The sequence below is a fragment of the Stigmatopora argus genome, chromosome 4 (genome assembly GCF_051989625.1).
Source record: "Stigmatopora argus isolate UIUO_Sarg chromosome 4, RoL_Sarg_1.0, whole genome shotgun sequence".
NCBI lineage: Eukaryota > Metazoa > Chordata > Actinopteri > Syngnathiformes > Syngnathidae > Stigmatopora > Stigmatopora argus.
In genome coordinates this window covers 9,633,691-9,653,089 of record NC_135390.1, presented here as the reverse complement: position 1 = coordinate 9,653,089, position 19,399 = coordinate 9,633,691, and the positions used below count along the sequence as shown (strand labels likewise).

The 19,399-nt window shown below is 38.0% G+C and overlaps 2 protein-coding genes across 14 annotated transcripts in view; one reads left to right on the top strand and one right to left on the bottom strand.

Moving 5' to 3' along the window:
• The window catches only part of LOC144072783 (metalloreductase STEAP4-like), a 41,499-nt gene that overhangs the window by 6,459 nt on the left and 15,641 nt on the right, over positions 1-19,399 (bottom strand). For 8 of the 13 annotated variants that reach the window (XR_013299940.1, XR_013299932.1, XR_013299935.1 and 5 more), the window contains one exon: positions 3,903-4,158. The gene's annotated coding sequence lies outside the window, so the exon portion shown is untranslated. The other 5 variants (XR_013299938.1, XM_077598083.1, XM_077598082.1 and 2 more) reach the window with 4 other exon arrangements.
• On the top strand, positions 3,787-12,973 carry LOC144072784 (metalloreductase STEAP4-like). The gene is made up of 10 exons (XM_077598085.1): positions 3,787-4,136; positions 4,959-5,066; positions 6,737-6,807; positions 6,878-6,965; positions 8,116-8,394; positions 8,967-9,061; positions 9,170-9,280; positions 10,129-10,171; positions 10,259-10,423; positions 11,749-12,973. The coding sequence occupies exons 1-10, from the start codon at positions 3,930-3,932 to the stop codon at positions 11,998-12,000; spliced, it is 1,419 nt and encodes a 472-aa protein (XP_077454211.1). The 5' UTR covers positions 3,787-3,929; the 3' UTR covers positions 12,001-12,973.

Sequence of the window (19,399 nt, the reverse complement as noted above, 5' to 3'; positions counted from 1 at the left end):
CTCTCAAACTGAGATATTATATCTTTGTTTCTCCCTGGTTGGTCACACCTAAGACCCACTTATGCACTGCGATACAAGCAATCTGTTTGCCACATTCTTGATAACACATCCAGAAAATCTGGGGATTAAGAAATAACTCATCTGGAGTTTTGGGGCAACACAACTGAAAATTGATTATTCGTCAATCATTCACATCTGAGAAAACTTTCTAACTCTGGATTTGCTGTTACTTTTACAATTCCCTTTCAGCGAATACAGTTTTCCTGTTTGCATTCCTGAAATTACAGACTTCCTTGTTCTTTTTCACATCAAATCAAACTCTGCTGCAGATTATTTTATTGTAGTGTTTTATTATTTAAACCCTCTGCCCATGCTCTTAGTTGAATAATTGCTACGGTCTGCCATGTATTTGATAGAACATTTATCTGGGAAGTATGTGCCTTGTTAGGCTTCTCATCCTGGGGAACTTTTCATCATTGCACTAACTGCAGCTAGGTATAGCTATTATGCATGCAGTTTTGTCACATACAGTTGCCCTGAAGTGCAAAACAACGGCAAATAAGAAAAAATAAATACAACTGTGAATCATTAAACACAAGTGCTAAAAAGTAAAAACCAAATCAAACAACAGAACACCAGAAAACGACAACTGCAAATCATAAAACTCTGCAAATCATAAAACTCTGCAAATCAGAAACCACAATGACCAATTAAAAAAATCAAATGCAAATGACTAAATATAATCACAAATTAGAAAGTAGTAATATGAAATTAGCTACAAATTAAAATGACCAGATTGTTTCTCTTTTATCTGTAAACTGATTTTCCAATTTCATTAAATTCCTCTAAAATAGTAATTTGCTATACTTTGGAAAAGGTGTTTTTTTTGTGTGTTCCTATTCTTTCACTTCAGAATCTCTAAGTATTATTTTCAATTAAACGTTTGTTAATTTGTATTGGTCAATAAAAAATGTTGGTTTTCATTTCAAAACACTGACCTTTCACATCATTTTCTTTTTCATGTTTACTTTCACGGGCAACTAAATGAGCAGAACTCTCACGCCAGGAGTTTGCTGTCATTTGTGCAAAAAGCTGTGTATAACTTTTTTACCCATATGTTCGTTTAATCAGTCTGTATCAGGTCCAAAATGCAGCGAAAGTCAGGACCTAAAATGTTACTTGATTTGTCCTTGTGTTTAGCTATCTACAGTTATTGTTTCTTTAATTGTTATTTGTCATTGTCTTTTTAATTAATTTTTCCCTTTTTTCGGAATTGTCATTGTGTTTTCCTGATTTGCTGATTTGTTTCGTACTTCAAGGCCACCGTAGTCATAGCATGTTTTCTTTCTCCTATGGATAATCACATTCCGAACCAAATGTCAGATTAAACAGAATTCAATCATTTTGATGACAGTACAATGGTGTGAATCCTACATCATGAGTCTAAGGGAGCTTTTGTTAGCATAGACTTATACCTATGAACAATTTATCGACCCCCACAGCCATTAAAGTCATTCAAAATGATCCCAGCTTCTCACTTTGGTTTTGAATGTCGAAAGACACCCACGCTGTTGTAGGCATTTTGCATTGTTTGGTGGTGAGTTTAATAGGCCTCGAATACAGCAGAGGTTTGAAATTTTGGCCTCTATTGATTATTGAGGTTGACTTTTGGAAACAGAACAATTGTTAGGACACAGTATGAGGAAATAAAACAACTGAGGTGCTTGATTGATATAGAACTTCTACAACAACATTGAAACTTGTTCTTTCTTGGTTCTTCTACTCACTTCACAAGACAATTTTGGAATTAGGGTTACAGTTAGTTTTTTCTTCACTAATATTAGGTATAATGATTTCTTTGTATGGCAGTTTCATTGATAAAATAATGTAGATTTCTTATCCATCAATTAAAAGTACATTATAACCACTAAATCATTGACCATGGATTAAAAATCCTTAGAATCTGACCATTTAAGGCACATGTGTCAAAGTGGCGGCCCGGGGGCCAAATTTGGCCCGCCGCATCGTTTTGTGTGCCCCGGGAAAGTAAATCATGAGTGCCGACTTTCTGTTTTAGGATCAAATTAAAATGAAGAGTATAGATGTATATTAAATTTCCTGATTTTCCCCCTTTCAAATCAATAATTGTAATTTTTTTAATCAATTTGTGTTTTTAGTTCAAAAATCATTTTGTAAAATCTAAAAATATATAAAAAAAAGCTAAAATAAGTATTGTTTTAGATCTATAAAAACTGAATATTCAGGGCTTTTAATCCATTTATTAAAAAAATCTAAATATTATATCTAAAATGGTCCGGCCCACATGAAATCGAGTTGACGTTAACGGGGCCTGCGAACCAACCCGAGTCTGACACCCTTGATTTAAGGCATGATGGGAAGAAAAAGACTACATTTCGAATATTACTTATACATCATAAAATCGTTTCATATATACATATATTATACATCCGTTTTTATAAGAGAAAATAATATCACATTGCTCAAAATCCATTTATCAAATATGATATGTTTTGGCTTTATACAGTTTTTCCTTTTACCCTAAAAAAGAAACTAAGAACAAGTCAATGCTCAAATATATTTAGTACAGACTTCTAGAATAATATTTTTAACAACCTTTCCTTCAAACAGTAATTAGTCTGCTGATTTGCTTTATGTCCACACTAAATTGTTCAGTTACAAACTTTAAAAAAAATCTAACAAAATAAAAAACATTTATTTAATTGATTTCAAATTTGATATTTTAAAACCTGTAAAATCTTTAGCCATGTGTTTCCTGATTAAACTAGACTACTAAACTCAATTTTAAAAGCATATTTTCTCTGGTCTCATGTTGCATGTTGTCAATTCACACTTTCCTCTGGCTGCTTCATTTATTTACGGAATTCACACTTGTCTTTGTCCAGGAAATTGGATGTATAAATAAAACTGCTCTGCCTAATTTTCAATATTGCTGTTCAGGTCGCAGGCTAATTACAGTGCAAGAAAGCACATCCACGATAAATTTAATCCCCTCATAACCAACGCTGTATTTGAGTCACATACACACTAATGTGGGCCTTAGTAAAGCAGTGGAGCGGAGGGAGTAATTACAGTGTAGGACAGGTCATGAGGTCAGCATTTCACCTTAACTGCTGAACACTGGATCATTTTAAACCGTTTGGGAAATAAAATGCTATCAACCCCTTTGCGACTAAGAACAGAATTTATTAGCGGGCAAACATAAAAGTACAGATTAACCAACTAATTAGTGGGCTTGCCTGCAAAGTGTTAATTTGTCATGAGCGACCAATTGTAAGGACTTGCTTGCCCTCTTTTTACAGCATACATATGTTATTGCCTTTGCTTACATTTGTTTAGGTCGTGGTGCTCTTTGGAGATTGTGAAAGAAAAGGAAAATATTATGTCCATACTGTGTTCTGTTTTTTATGTTCGTGGTTAACCACTTTCGGAGTATCCGATATGAGGCAATTAGAAAAAGAACACTGTGATGAAAACAGTTGATAAAAACTCGAAAAAAACAAATGTGGGGAAGTGAAATCTTTTTTTTTCCGCTTGTAATTTCTTGAGTTTCTCAGAAAAGAATTGAAAGCAGACACTCACACACACACAGAACATACGGACATAGTTGTTATGGGTTCAGGACAAAAATGCACCTCCCACCTTTTGGCCCCGAATATCCCAGTTGGGAAAGACTTCACCGTTAGCCCATCCTGTAATGGGAGGGGGCAAAGGCAAATACAAAACCCCCACCAACCAAAATCTGTGAGTCAACAGACCAACGTGGTAGTAGACAACATACAAAGACGCTACTAATAGAGAGGATTTGACTTTTCTCATCCAGAAAAGAAGTACTTTTTGGGATAATTTAGTTTTTTGTTTACCTTGAATCGGAGCTGAATCTCAGGCCAATGGCAAAAGAAGTGAATTTAGTGAACATTTCTCTGCATCCTGTGGGAGGCGGACCAAAGGTCGCTTCGGAGCTGGAACCGTTGTGCATTTTTGGGACGGGCGACATGGGACGCTCATTGGGCCAGCGTCTGCTGCAGACGGGCTACAAGGTCATGTACGGGAGCCGCAGACCTCTCAGTTGTGGCCCTCTGCCTCCTGGAGCTCAGGTAACACATGGCTATGTGGCTGCTGTGAACAGTGAGAAGCAAGTTGTTTAGAAAATGCTATATGCTCTGTCTACCTGGGTTTAAAAAAAGGAAAAAAAACAACCTTATCAACTGATATAAAGGGCACTGATAACAGTGTTTTCATGTCTGTTTCTTCTAGACTTTTTTGTTTCCATAAATCTTCCACCAAAGCAATTTTGTTTACTACCTAAATAAACTAAATATTACTCTTAGTAATTTGGTATTTTATTTATTAAATGGATTTATAAGCAACTTATATCAATGAGAGGGCGGAATAATATTAGCTGACATTTTAACATAGATTTTAGAAGCTCTAGAAACAGTCACATGGCATTTATGCATTGACATATTTTTTTTCTATTGCTACAATCCCTCCCACAAAATATAGAACAACGAAAAATAATGCTAGTCATAATTAAAATATCACCCAATTCATTCAAAAAAAATATTTTGAATGAATGAGTCCACTTTTTGGCTGCCAAGCAGTATGATGCAACACATGTGACTTGTGGAATATTCCAGTAACAAAAATTAACAAATAAATAGTATGAATCAGGGGTAACATGAGTATGTTAAAATAAAACTTACTGAAATGGGTTAAGCGGAAAGGATTTTTACACAAATAAAAAATTGCCATTATATTACAGAAAAATAATTCTCAATCTTTATTAGCTTTCGTTTCCACAAAAAGCTTTTAAATATTGTATCAGACTTTAGAGCGCCCAAGTGAAACACTAATGATTGAATGTGTTACCACATTAAATATGTACCAATGTGTTGTGTCTTGTGTGTGCAATGTAGGTGATGAGTTACGTGGATGCAGCACAGTTGGCGAATGTGGTCTTTGTGTGCATACACAGAGAACATTATGACCTCATAGAGACCCTCATGTCACAACTGACGGGAAAGGTATTGGTCTTCACTAATATATACAATGGGATTTTAAATGTACACCACCATCAGGGCCGGTTTTCGCTATGGGCAATTTGCGCAATCTATTTAGGGGTGCACAAAAGAACCAAAAAAAAGTTTCTTTCAATTCTAGGAACAGTAATCTAGACTATTATGCCTCATTTCCCTGTCAATTTAGTGTCAAAATAGTTTGCATTTGAAACAAGCTTACAGCAATTACAAAAAATATTTTTTTTTACTGTCTGCAAACCCTTTTAGTGTGAATTTACTTGGTACAGTGTTACCTTGAGATACGAGCTTAATTCGTTCCGGGACTGAGCTCGTATGTCGATATTCTCGTAACCTCGAACGAACGTTTCCCATTGAAATGAACTAAAAACAAATTAATTCGTTCCAACCCTCTAAAAAAACACCAAAAACAGGATATTGGATTGGAAAAAATGTTTTATTTGTTCTAATTCGCCATGTATTAACAAAGTAACACATTACTAGTGGTTTAATATTACTAAAATGTGTTTAATAGTACTAAAATTTATACGGATTTCGAAGGGGGGAGAGGGAGAGAGACGGACAGAGAGAGGGGGGAGAGGGGGGGCTTTTTGCATGGCACAGCCCTCATAACGTAACATAAACAAATTCAAATGAACTTGGATTACAATGCAGAAACACTCAAATATAAATTTAATCGAAACTAACACTAAACTTAATTCTAATTTTGTTTGGCATTTTGATACCTTTCTTCTCCCGGATTGGCTCTTTTTGCCCCGCCTCAACACTGACTTTCACATGCAACCTAGATGTTTGCTTTTGTATTCCCTTCAAAATATTCCCAAAATGATGCACACAAATGTCCTCACAATAGGATAATGCACGACCGCTTGCCAACGAGAAGTAGCATAAATAACTCGCAATATCGCCTCGCAATGACTAACGGGGGAAAAAACACTGAAAAAATGCAACGCTCCGCCCAGTGCTCGCAGAAACATTACAAAGAGGGAGTTGCGACCAGAGACATTACACGAGGGAGTTGCGGGAGAGAGACAGTGCCCATGATGTTCTTATGAGCAGCATCTTGCGTCCGCTGTCTGCTCGTATATCGAAATTTGTCTCGTATCTCGAGATAATTATTTGCTCGAAATTTTACTCGTATCTCGAATTGCTCGTATGTCGGGGTGCTCGTATATCGAGGTACCACTGTACTTTGAATGTCTTTTTTTCAAAATAAAAGAATACATGGAAAACATCGTTGTACATCACAGTTCCTAGAATTCGTATGACTCACTTTACTAGTCTATTTTAAAAGCTATCCATCAATTGCCCTCATTCATTTCCTGAACGGCTTGTTGTCATAACAACTCACCACCGGGTCACCTCCATCAATTGTCTCTCTCTCATCTTATTTTCTGAACCGCTTTATCCTCACTAGGGTTGTGGGGGAAGGGGTGGGGGTGCTGGAGCTTATCTCAGCTAAGTTCGGTCCAAAGGCGGGGGACACCCTCAATTGCTGGCCAGCCAATCGCAGGGCACAAGGAGGCAAACAAGCATTCATGCTCACACTCATACTTAGGGGCAATTTAGAGTGAGTTTCAATTTAATTAAATCTTTGAGGAAAACTTGGAAAAACTGGCATCTATTTGATTCTCATTCACACCACTTTTTGTCCTGAGGTGCTGGTGGATGTCAGCAACAACCCTGAGAAGAATATGTACCCGGAGGCCAATGCTGCATATTTGCAGAGGTAGGAGCAACTCATGCATGCGTCTTTAATTTGGCCCAATTTTGACTAAGCAACCACATTTGCTTTCCAGACTACTTCCTGATTCTCATGTGGTAAAAGCCTTTAACACCTTGTCTGCCTGGGGTCTTCAGAATGGACCCGCTGACGCTTGCAGACAGGTACAAACTTCAAAAAGTGTAATACATATATATATTTTTAAAGAGTATCACTGGTTGTTAAAAATAAAATTTCTACCATGAACTGACAAATTGTAATTTTTAATTTTTTGGAATACTTTTGTCAATGTGATTTATTCAGCAATCTGATTGCCATAGCAGAGCTTCAAGTCTTTGGCATGGGCCTTATAAGTTCCCACAGTAGGGTGCTGACCAACAAGTTAAAAATAATGGAAGGATTCTCAGTCCAAATTATAATATTAACTCATTTTGAGGTTCGGATCAAACCAATTCCGAGCGATAGAGCCAAATTTGACGAGCCGTCCTTGTGTCTTTGCTGCGAGAGCCACGTCTGATGTATCCTTGAATCAATTAACTCAAAGTCACTCTTGGATCTAAGTGCCCCAGCACACGTTTTGCTTCATTGCTCTGTACTCCAAAACTGTGCCATATGTGGCTATTTTTCTTTTTTCATTCGGATCCGTATGAACACTCCCACAGGACTGCAAAGCACATATGGGCCTGTGTGTGTGGGTGTTTTTTGGTGTGTTTGGAGCATCGTTGGGCCATTGTTGAGCATTGTAAGCTTTCTTTGACAAAAAGTGATACTTTTTCTTAAGTATGTAGCCATTATTTCATTCATCGCACCTAATGGGCACAATCCTTTACTACAAATTAAACGCTATAAACAGCCAAAAATATTTGTTAAACAGTAAGTCTCAAATTAGTCTCAGCCTGCAGAAGGTCCCCAACTTCTGGACTTCCTGTGTGTGGCTCCAGTGTTTTACCTAGGTCTACAATGTCTTGTGTGTCTTGAAATTTTCCAAATACGGGATGAAATAAAGTTCTAATCTAATCTAATACAAAATGTTTTATCACATAACTAATGATGTCATAAATCTTTAGATTGTCAATAGATTCTACACTATGCGATCTAGACTGGAAAAACCAAATAACTCGTGATGATATGAGAAAATATTTATGATAGTAAAGAAAAAGTTTTACATTTCCTGAATAGTTTTGTATCTCTATTGTGAAGGTAATTATTGGACATCCAAAATTATGAATAGGATTAAATGGAATTACTACATTTTGATTCTGCAACTTCCACCCAGACATATATAGTAAACAATCTTCTTTCTTAATCTTGCAGGTCTATGTTTGTGGAAAGAGTGCAGAGGCAAAACAGGCAGTAGCAGATGTGGCCACCAAGATGGGCCTCACAGTTTTGGACAGAGGGTCTCTATCAGCAGCCCAAGAGCTGGAAGACTTCCCCCTACAGCTGTTCCCCGAGTGGAGGCTGCCTCTGCAAATAGCCGCCAGCCTGACAGCCTTCTTCTTCTTCTACGTGCTCATCAGAGACGTCATTTATGCTTATGTGGATGAGAGCAAAGACATCTCCTTCAGAATCATGGTGTCACTGGCCAACAAGGTGCATAGTTTTATTTTTCATTTTAGATTAGAACTTTATTTCATCCTGAATTCGGGAAATTTCCTTGGTTGCAGTAGCAAGACAGACAGAAGACATTGTAGACCTAGGTAAAAAAAACTGGAGCCATTATTTTTATTAATTAACCTCTAAAAGCATCGCGGCGGCTGTGTGTTTAGTATGTCAGCCTCACAGTTCTGAGGTTGAGGGTTCGATCCTAAGTCGGTCCTCACTGTGTGGAGTTTGCATGTTATCCCCGGCCTTGCATGTTTTTTTTCTCCTGCTACTCCAGTTTCCTGCCACATTCCAAAAACATGCAGGGTAGGCTGGTTGAACACTATAAATTGGCCCTTGGTATGACTGTGAGCGTGAATATTTTTTTCGTTTCCTTGTGCCCTGCGACTGGCTGGCCACCGATTCAGGGTGTCCCCCGCCTGGTGCCGGTAGTTAGTTGGGATAGGCTCCAGCACCCACCACGATCCTTGTGAGGGTAAGGGGTTCAGAAAATGAATGAATGAATGAACAACAAGTAAGCTTCATGTGTAAAACAGCAAATGACACGTAGTTGTGTTCAGGTGTTTCCTATTGTGTCACTCATCATGTTGGCCTTGTGTTACCTGCCTGGTGTAATTGCTGCCTTCCTTCAACTATACAGAGGGACCAAGTACAGGTAAGAGTTCGTAATATGATGGAAGTCCTTTCATAATTTTGTAATACACTTTTAGTTATGGACCATACAGATGCATTTAAACTATAGCATATCATATGGCTCTTTCAGGCGCTTTCCTGATTGGCTAGACCGCTGGATGCTCTGCAGAAAGCAGCTGGGGCTGCTCGCTCTGGCCTTTGCCTTTTTACATGTGCTATACACACTCATCATCCCAATTAGGTGCGTTATGCCAACTGTCCTTTAGAGTTAACACTAACCCTCACATTATTTGTGTAATTTGGTAAATATAGAATGAAAAAAAACAGTATTTAATTTGTACATCTTCTGCAAAATAGTGTTATCCACACTGAAACTACTAAAATACTGAAACCTTCCATACTAGATCATTAGGCTCTACAAGGCATTGACATTCATTGACATTTAGAGCACATGCTGTTTTGCTAGGTTTCTTCAGCCTTTTGGGTAGTAATGTACGATATATAATTTGATTTAAATTAACAGACTAATCTTGTCTAAATTTGGTCCGTGGGAACTACTATTTCTTTTGTTTGGATAAGTCTGTAATATGTCAGTCGTTGAGTCCCAGTCAAACTCTAACACGAAGAAATTACAATAGAAAAAAAAAAAAAAAAGATTTGACTAATTTCCAATTCACTTATCTTCACAAGGGTCGTGGGGATGCTGGAGCCTATCTCAGCCAACTCTGGCCATTAGGCGAGCCTACTGCTTTAGAACACCTTGAATTGGTTGCCCCCTAATCGAAGGGCACAGCAAGACAAACAACAATTCAAAACAAATTACAATTTACTGCATTTTTTTGAAATGTTGGAGAAAACTGGAGTACCCCACCGATACCGAAGAAAACAATCACAGGCCTAGGGAGAACATGCAAACGCCACGTGTATGGCCTGGACCCGAGATTTGAACCTTGCTCTTAAAACTGTCGCACATCGATTCATTTAATTAAACATTTACTGGTAGTTTAATTGTTACTTCAATTTTCCACTTTGATTTTTAAGCTAAACTGTGGAGAATGTGAATCATTTGTTCTTTTTTAAATCTTACAGGTATTATGTGAGATTCAGGATTTCAGACTACACTATAAAACAGGTAAGATATGTTTTTAAAGCCTCGTTGTGTCTTGTGAGAAGCAGAGGGCGATAGTTTGCATTATTGAAAGCCTTTTCTTATGGTTAGGTCAAGGAGAACCAAACTGCAAAGTTTGATACAACTTTAGCCTGGGGATCAGACGCTTACCTCTCTATCGGTATTCTGGGATTTGGCCTTTACGTATTACTGGGAATAACTTCTTTGCCTTCAGTGAGCAACGCTCTCAGCTGGAGAGAATTCAGCTTTGTACAGGTAATCACTTAATGTCTGTGTGTACGCTACATTTGAATATGAGTTAACTTTAAATACAAAGGTCCAGTGTGCAGGGTGAACTGTGTACTGATGGTGCGCAACCATTGAGCAAAATCCAAGTACTCTGTTTACTTTCAACATTGGCAGAGTTAACTGTATGAATGTTTTTTTTTTTTACTCCAAGCTGTTACTTCCCCTAACAGACTTGTCATTATGCGACTGTCTGTGACGGCATGTGTGGTTTTTTGTTTGTGTGTAACAACGTAATAAAATATTGTGTCAGCGAGTACAACGTTAGTTTACTTGGAAGCTTCTCTCATGAAGCAAACACGTCCCATAGGCGAGCTTGTGTCACTTTATTAGACAAACATTGACCTACAAATGAATCCTTTAAAGGGCACCACCAACAATGCTGCATCATTCAAATTCAAATTTAGGGAGGGGAAATTTGTCACCTTTTTCCTTGATTTCCTTACTTATTACTTGCTGGGAATAGGTTAAAGTGTGATTTCAAATTAAATAAATACAAAAAAAACCCAATGCTAAATAAATACAAATGAATAAAAAGAAAAACTATTGACATTGCACTGCAGTTTGCAAGATGTGGAAAATTTTAGAACCTGCTGGTGCTACTAAGATATACTTTCATACTATATTCTTTCATAATATCTTACATGTTTTTATCATGTCTATTATCTTAAAATTTGCCTTATTGTTATTATTATACAACATCCATTATTTTATCGCACTTTTGCCTTTGAGAATGTACTTTTTTCTTACTGGACTTGATGTTTGACACAACTGGGATGTATATGTGGGGGTGGGCTTTACGTAAACATTCCAATGCAACTCGTCTGCTTTATACGATACCTTTGGGAATGGCAATAAAAGTCCCAAAGTCTAGAAAAATATTTGTTTAAATGTCTATATATTATTAGCATTCCTTTGGATTCTCCTCCTTTATTCTGTGTTGTTTTGCCTTTTCCTACTTGGATCAATGCGAAATATAATCCGCCTCCCTAACTAAGTCATTCATAATGTAACTGGGTCATGTAACGCTCATCTTCACATTCCACAACCCTTCACTTTACTCCGGTATGAATTAAAGCCATAGTTTAAATGTTAATGTTATTCCCTAAATGTAGTAATTGAAAAAGCAATAGCTTCTCCTTGGAAACTGGCTTGAATCTACGAGCACATTTTTGCGTTTAGTTCGCCATGCGAGTGTGTCTGCCAATACAAAATCAGAGGTTGAAAGGCCAGTGCTTTACACTGAACCAATGAATGTTTTCCTGTTTGTAATGATTAACTTTCCTCTTTTTCAGTCCAAGCTGGGCTACTTGACGTTGTTGCTCTGCACCATTCACACTTTGCTGTACGGCTGGAATAAGTTTTTGCGGCCCTCCTCGTACAAGTGGTACACACCACCGGGCTTTGTGCTCAGCCTGGTGGTTCCCTCCGTGGTTCTAGTGCTAAAGCTCCTGCTCCTCTTGCCATGCTTGGACCAGAGAGTCACCCGCATTCGACGAGGCTGGGAGAGGGCCAAGTGCCAGGAGGAGAAAACGCTCCTAACATAAAATAAGGAATGGACTTTGCAATTTATTTCATAATGGGGTAGTGCTCCTCCAGTTCTCTGAAATTGATTTTATTTCTTCTTACAGCGTAGTGTTTCATTCTTTAACTGGATGTTTATAAAAGAAATTAGAATTTCATTTTATAGTGCTATTTTTTTAGGTGTCTCTTTCTTCTTAGTCTGGTTTTATTTTTGACTTCCCCTTGATGTTTATTTGTTGTATCTTTTTAAATGCCATTTTAATAATTCATCTCAGTTACCACTGTGATTCTGTATTCACCGAGATTAACATAATTCACCAAAGCAATTTTCAAATATGACACATCCCTGTTTTTGATTCATTACCTATGGGGCTGAATGAGAGCGGTGAAGGATAGGTACGCGTGGTGAACCTTCCTCATTAGGTACCATTTATGCCTGTATCTGATAAATGCCATTTGTCAAGAAAGTGCAGAGAAGACATTAAACTGAATTATATATAAGTTTCTAAAATGACATTGCCCCCAAGATGTTTTTCAGCTTTAAAGAGAATAGAACGAAAGACAGCCTAAGCAACAAAAAGAGGTGAAACTAATTTAATTCAATATAGCTGATGAACTGAGTTGGAAAAGTACCTGTAGTTCTTTTTAGTAGAGAAAACCCACAGGGTTTAGCTTCCAACTATCCAATTTATTATTGATCGATATTTTCTGTGAAAGATGTCCACTACACTACACACAATGGTGTGTGGTAAGCATTTATTTAGTGTTTCAGGAGCTCATCAAATTATGCTGTTATACTTGTTTGCACTGCAAGTCAATGCATTTAAACTTTGAAGATTTTACTTGCTTGTTTATGAGGTGTTCCCATATGAATGGAACTGCTGTAAAATGCACAGACAGGCAGAAATATATACTACATACAAAAATTCATGTATTATATTACTGTGACTCACAGATATCGCACATGTGAACTCGAATAAACTGCCTGAAATGTTGTGTGCGCGTCAGCTTGGTCTCAAGAGTTTATCTCAAGTCTTTCTATAGAAAACATTGGCTCAGACTTCCTTGCTCCTTCTTCTCACTCATTTTTAATCTTTAACATTTCATCCTATCATGGCAAGAAGAGCATTTCAAGTGCCTTAATAGAAGACGACTCAAGGAAATGTTGTATTTCTTGTGAGAGTGGATGATGCCCTTTTCTCAAGAAGCAAAGAAAGGAAGAGGAGTGTTTGAGATCAAACTTTAAAACCTATTCACAGCAGGTGCATGCATTTAGCTCTTACAAGCATGAATGCATTAATAGCATATGTTAGACACTCATACATGCGTACATCTGAGAAGATAGAAACTGAATAGTTTTACAAGTGGAAAATATCAACCAACTAGAAAACTAGAGCAAAAATTAAAATATTGATGCCCTCACAAAGCATAAAATATTCAAACTTAATGTTGAACATTATGCTATTGGGGGAGATTAGTAAATAACACTGAAGAAAGTTGCTTGATAAAGAACCATCCATTTTTCAGTAAGGCAGGCTTTTACAAATTCAGGATAAACAAGAAATTGATTTTTTAACAATTTTGGAGTCCCCTTGTAGGATAACAATTAACATTTACGGTTTTACAATTTGACAAGTAGAATAGTTGTTAATGAAAAAAATCATACCATTTTTTGTTTAAAAACAGTTTTAAGCCAAATGTTAAAAGAAAAGTTTGCCGTTATATTAAGCGTGAGCCACTTAAGGCACAACATACTGCCGGCAGCAGCTTTCTCCTTGAATTGTACAATCTGATAAATACAGTGGGGTAAATAAGTATTTAGTCAACCACCAATTGTGCAGGTTATCCGACTTGAAAAGATCGGAGAGGTCTGTAATTGTCAACATGGGTAAACCTCAACCATGAGAGACAGAATGCAGGGGAAAAAAACAGAAAATCACATTGTTTGATTTTTAAAGAATTTATTTGAAAATCATGGTGGAAAATAAGTATTTGGTCAATACCAAAAGTTCATCTCAATACTTTGTTATGTACCCTTTGGCAACAACAGAGGCCGAACATTTTCTGTACTCTTCACAAGCTTTTCACACACTGTTGCTGGTATTTTGGCCCATTCCTCCATGCAGATCTCCTCTAGAGCAGTGATGTTTTGGGGCTGTCGTTGGGCAACACGGACTTTCAACTCCCTCCACAGATTTTCTATGGGGTTGAGATCTGGAGACTGGCTAGGCCACTCCAGGACCTTGAAATGCTTCTCACGATGCCACTCCTTTGTTGCCCTGGCTGTGTTTGGGATCAACATGCTGAAAGACCCAGCCACGTCTCATCTTCAATGTCCTTGCTGATGCAAGGAGATTTTCACTCAAAATCTCTCGATACATGGCCCCATTCATTCTTTCCGTTACACCAGGGGTCCCCAAACTATTCCAGAAAGGGCCGCAGTGGGTGCAGGTTTACGTTCCAACCTGGAAGAGGAAAACTCTCCACCAATCAGGTATCGTAGAAGTGCAATCAGTGGATTGCAGTCAGGTGCTTCTTTTGTCAGCAGACACCTGATTGGTTAAACGGTTTGTGTTGGATGGGTTGGAACAAAAACCTGCACCCACACCAGCCCTTGAGGACTGGTTTGGAGACCTTTGGGTTACACAGATCAGTCATCCTGGTCCTGTGATTTTTGCTCACCGTTCTTGTTATCATTTTGACGCCACGGGGTGAGATCTTGCATGGAGCCCCAGATCGAGGGAGATTATCAGTGATCTTGTATGTCTTCCATTTTCTAATAATTGCTCCCACAGTTGACTTCTTAACACTAAGCGTTTTACCTGTTGCAGACTCAGTCTTCCCAGCCTGGTGCAGGTCTACAATTTTGTCTCTAGTGTCCTTCGACAGCTCTTTGGTCTTGGCCATAGTGGAGTTTGGAGTGTAAGAGACTGAGGTTGTGGAGAGGTGTCCTTTATACCGATAAAGAGTTAAAACAGATGCTACTAATACAGGCAAAGAGTGGAGACCTCGTTAGAAGAAATTAGACCTCTTTGACAGCCAGAAATCTTGTTTGTTTGTAGGTGACCAAATACTTATTTTCCAGTCTAATATGGAAATAAATTCTTTAAAAATCAAACAATGTGATTTTCTGTTTTTTTCCCCCATGTTCTGTCTCTCATGGTTGAGGTTTATCCATGTTGACGATTACAGGCCCCTCTAACCTTTTCAATTAGGAGAACTTGCACAACTGGTGGTTGACTAAATACTTATTTGCCCCACTATACACTTGAGCCTTGTGTTATTTGAAAACATGTTATTTAATTGTTGAAGACAAGATCGAGGATATTAAAAAAATAGCCTAAAGGTTGTTTTGGTCTATGTCGTTTATTAAACTTTTGTACATTTCACACGAGTCCTTGGTGAATTCCTAATTACAGTACATGATGTGTCTCTTTATCAACAATGCAGCAGTTTATTTACATTTCCTAGCAGGCCATAGATAATCGTGTTATGGGTATCAAAGTTGTCTAGGTGTGTGAAATTTCAACACGAGTGGAAATTATAATATGTAAGCCAGCTTGTTTCACAGTTTCTCTCAGGATTATTAGATTTATCGCTTCCCTGGGCAATATTTGAATCTCGTTTACATCTCAGTGCACACACGCACACATCCACATAAGCGGCACATACGCGCAAAGATGGGATGTTAAAGAGCCTGAAATCAACATCAGTTCTTTGGTAAAGGGAGGATAATGTCGGGGAGAATGCATGAAACATCACAGATTGTGTGAGCAGATAATGTTATTAGATACTAGATAACTAAGTTTTTGTTCTTTTTTAAAAATGAATGTTCTGCCCTTGGGAATATTAAGATCTGATCATGACAGCTGCTGCATTCCTTTCACTTCCCACTTCTGCCTGTATGCTATCTGATTAACCTCCATTCCTTGCCACTCTACACCTGTCCACCAGCTGTCACTGCTTAGCACCCTTCTGTCATTCATCTTCCATACGAAGCATCCTCGTAAGGGTTACGGAGTCTATCCCAGCTAACTTTGGGCGAAAGGCAGACTACACCTCAGACTGGTCGCCAGTCCGCTGTAGGACACACCATACGACCATATCTATTCAGAGGTACTAAGGTAGCATCATTACATGTTGAAACATGTTCATTGGTAAAATGGATGAAGGAATACGATACGATTGTGTGTGGATTCTATCAGTGCATAACCACATAGATATAGTATACATCTAACTGGAATATGTACATTTTGTTTAGAATGTAGTGGATCCTTGGGAACAATTATAGTGAATCATAAACCAACTGTGTGTGAAAGAAAATACAATGAATAAAAATACAAAAAATGGTCTAGTGGAACAGCTTGTCCCTCGGTGCAAGATAAGTTGTGCCTTTGGGGAAAATACACACACTCTCCACTGCAAGCAAAACCTTTCAATCGAGCTTAGCTTCAATTGCTGACTGCCGACATAGAAAGACGGTTGTAATCCCCACGTTGCTAAGCAGAGATCTACTCTGACTTTGAATTCTGTAAAAATGCAAAAAGTACAAATCCTGAGTGCGCTGTTAAACATTCCTTTTAAGGCTATTGAAAAAAATATTTGAAGGTTTTGAAGGAATATTTCGGTGACAAAGACAAAAGAGGACAATGTGAGATAATGTTCACGACTAAATGCTGCTTTCAGGCCTCACCTCTAACGTCTTACAAAGAGCATTTTTTTCTCTAGTTACTAGCTCTCTATGTGTTGGTAAAAACATTCCTAAAACATATTCCTTGCGGAATACTCAAGGGGCGTTTGTTCCTGGATTTATGATTCTCCAAGTAGTAGTACGCTTTAATGTCTTAAACAGATTAAAAATGTTGGGTCTCGAGAGTCACAGTCCAACCATCAAATGACAATTAAATGAGCAACTATTTTTTTTTCCTTTTTCCAACTTGTGGTTGTCGTGAATTTTCAATTTAATGGAGAGTGTCTGGAAAAGGTCCATGAGATGATGAGTTGAAAATAGCTCTTGATGTGCTTCTTGGGTTAAATAATTCAAATTTATTAGGAAAAGCTTTGTGTCAAATATGCAGCTGTTCTACATAAAATGGAAGACATGCAACGAGTGAAAAACTCTGGTTACAAGTGAATATTTTGGCCCACCCAAATTACATTGTACAGATTTGCTCAAAAACATATGCCACCTATACACCTACATGTTTATCATTTGTTGTGTCAATCACTGAAGGCTCCCTTTTTATCAGCGCCTGGAAATCTGTGTCCGTCCAGAGAAAACTATTTCTGAAGGCGATAAAGTCTGGCATTTCTTAATTTGAAGGTCATTCTTATCCCCCTAGCATTCACAGGTCACAATGTTTACCTCACAGAGCCAAACCTGGAATGTTAAATATATTTATGCACAAACCCGAGCAAGCTTTTGGACACCAACTTTCCTTCATTCATAGTCACATACTATGAAACAAATAATTGTACTCATGTGGTTTAGAACATAAGAACAAAATTTTCAGGTAATTCATGTGTCGTTTTTGTCAAAATGATGCAAAACCATAGAAGAATTTACTGCTATCCATTTGTCTGGCCAACTATATTCAGAGGGTATGAACCGATTTGTATACAATTTGCTGGGAATGTGCATCTTGGGCAGAGGGAAAACAACTTCAATATTTTTTAAGTGTTTCCTCTCGAAAAGGCCTTAAAATTAGAAAAATATTTTATAAAACTGACAATTATTTCTTCCTTCTCAGCAACCAGCTTTCATCAAATTGTTCAAATTGGTCTCCATTTATTGAAACTAGCATTTGGTGCAGCTGAGGCGTTGTAACTGAGCAGGGAGGAGGTAGGCTAGTTTAGATAATAACTACTCACAAAACCAAAACAGGCCCGTAGCACAGCTGGAGGACAGAGTGTGAAACATTATAATGCAAAAGCCACATTCACAACAAACGTGGGAAACGGCTCTTAAGGGAAAATGTGAAGAGACAAAAATCAGACCAGTTGGAACGAAAGTATATACTACAAGAGTAAATTCTCGAAACATACATATACACTGCCTCACATTTCAAATCTGTTGTTACATGGCCCTTAGCCTAGTGCTTTTTCTTGCCAATAAATTGAATTGAATTGAATTGAAAATCCTGAATCCCACAAGCACGCATTCATGGGAGGCCCTAACCCTAAACCCGTGACCGGCCGTTTGGTCGCCCAGACCCAAACAACGGGCGACCAAATGTCCGGCGACCAAAAGTCCGGCGACAAAACAAGGTAAAACAACACGGTCTACGCATCAATAAAAGCCAACAATGGCCCTGAGCAGTTTCACTGAGCGGACGTGTGAGTGTAAAAGAGTTTGTATGTCAGTCAAGGTCTTAACAAGTTCTCCAACAAAACACAATAAAAGTACGGGAAATTTGGAGCTTTTCTTTAGCCTAATAATTAATAGGGCATTAAGTATGACTAAATAATAATTCGCAGTTTGTATTTAGGGAATTTGAGCAACAATTTTAAATGGTAATTATCAATACCTTCCGGGCGACCAAACGTCCGGCGACCAAACGGCCGAGTACCCCCTAAACCGGTCCTCAGGAGCCACCGTGGATCCTCGTTTTTGTTCCAACCGATCCAACATAAACAATTTAAAGAATGAGGTTTCTGATTAAACGATACTATGCTGACGATACTTGCAAGATGCCAAATTGGAGGAAAAGTGTCTCTTACTTGGTTGGAATGAAAAGGCCCTTTGTGAAATAGTTTGGAAGACTATACTCTATGTTAAGAGTTGTGAAAGCTTGTTTGCACATAAAGTACTTGGGACCCTAAGAAGTAAATGTGGTACAATAGATGAACAGATTGTTTTTGATTATTGATTGCTAGAGTCTTTACTGTACTAAACAGAAAACACTTAGATTATACTAAACTACTAATGGATTGATTCATATTACCACTACGCACCATAAAGTTTTTACCCCCTGTTTGCGAAACCTACTAGCTTCGAGCACCAATTTAAACTGTGTGAAGTGTGTTTAATCAAACCAGCTGAGGGTGAGCGTTACACTGTGGTGAACGCTTTATTCTAATTTTGTGTGTGCAGTGCCCTTGAGAGGGAGGATGATTTGGGCAATGAGAACGAAGCAGCTTTGGGAATTCTCCACTTGGAGGAAGGAGTGGATGAAAATGATTGCCTCTCTTCATCAAAACAATGGGTGTCGTCAAGGGATATAATTCTATTTTTGACATATTTGGTTGAAAGAGGAACGGGCACTTACAATCTTGCAGAACTCACAAAAATAAATAATAATAACCTCCTCGACTGCCTGCCCCTTTGCCTGAAGTCATCTGGTTTAAAGGCAAAAATACAATCCAACTTGTATAAATGTGGTTGAATAATGTGATTTACTCACCTTGTAGACACCACAATAG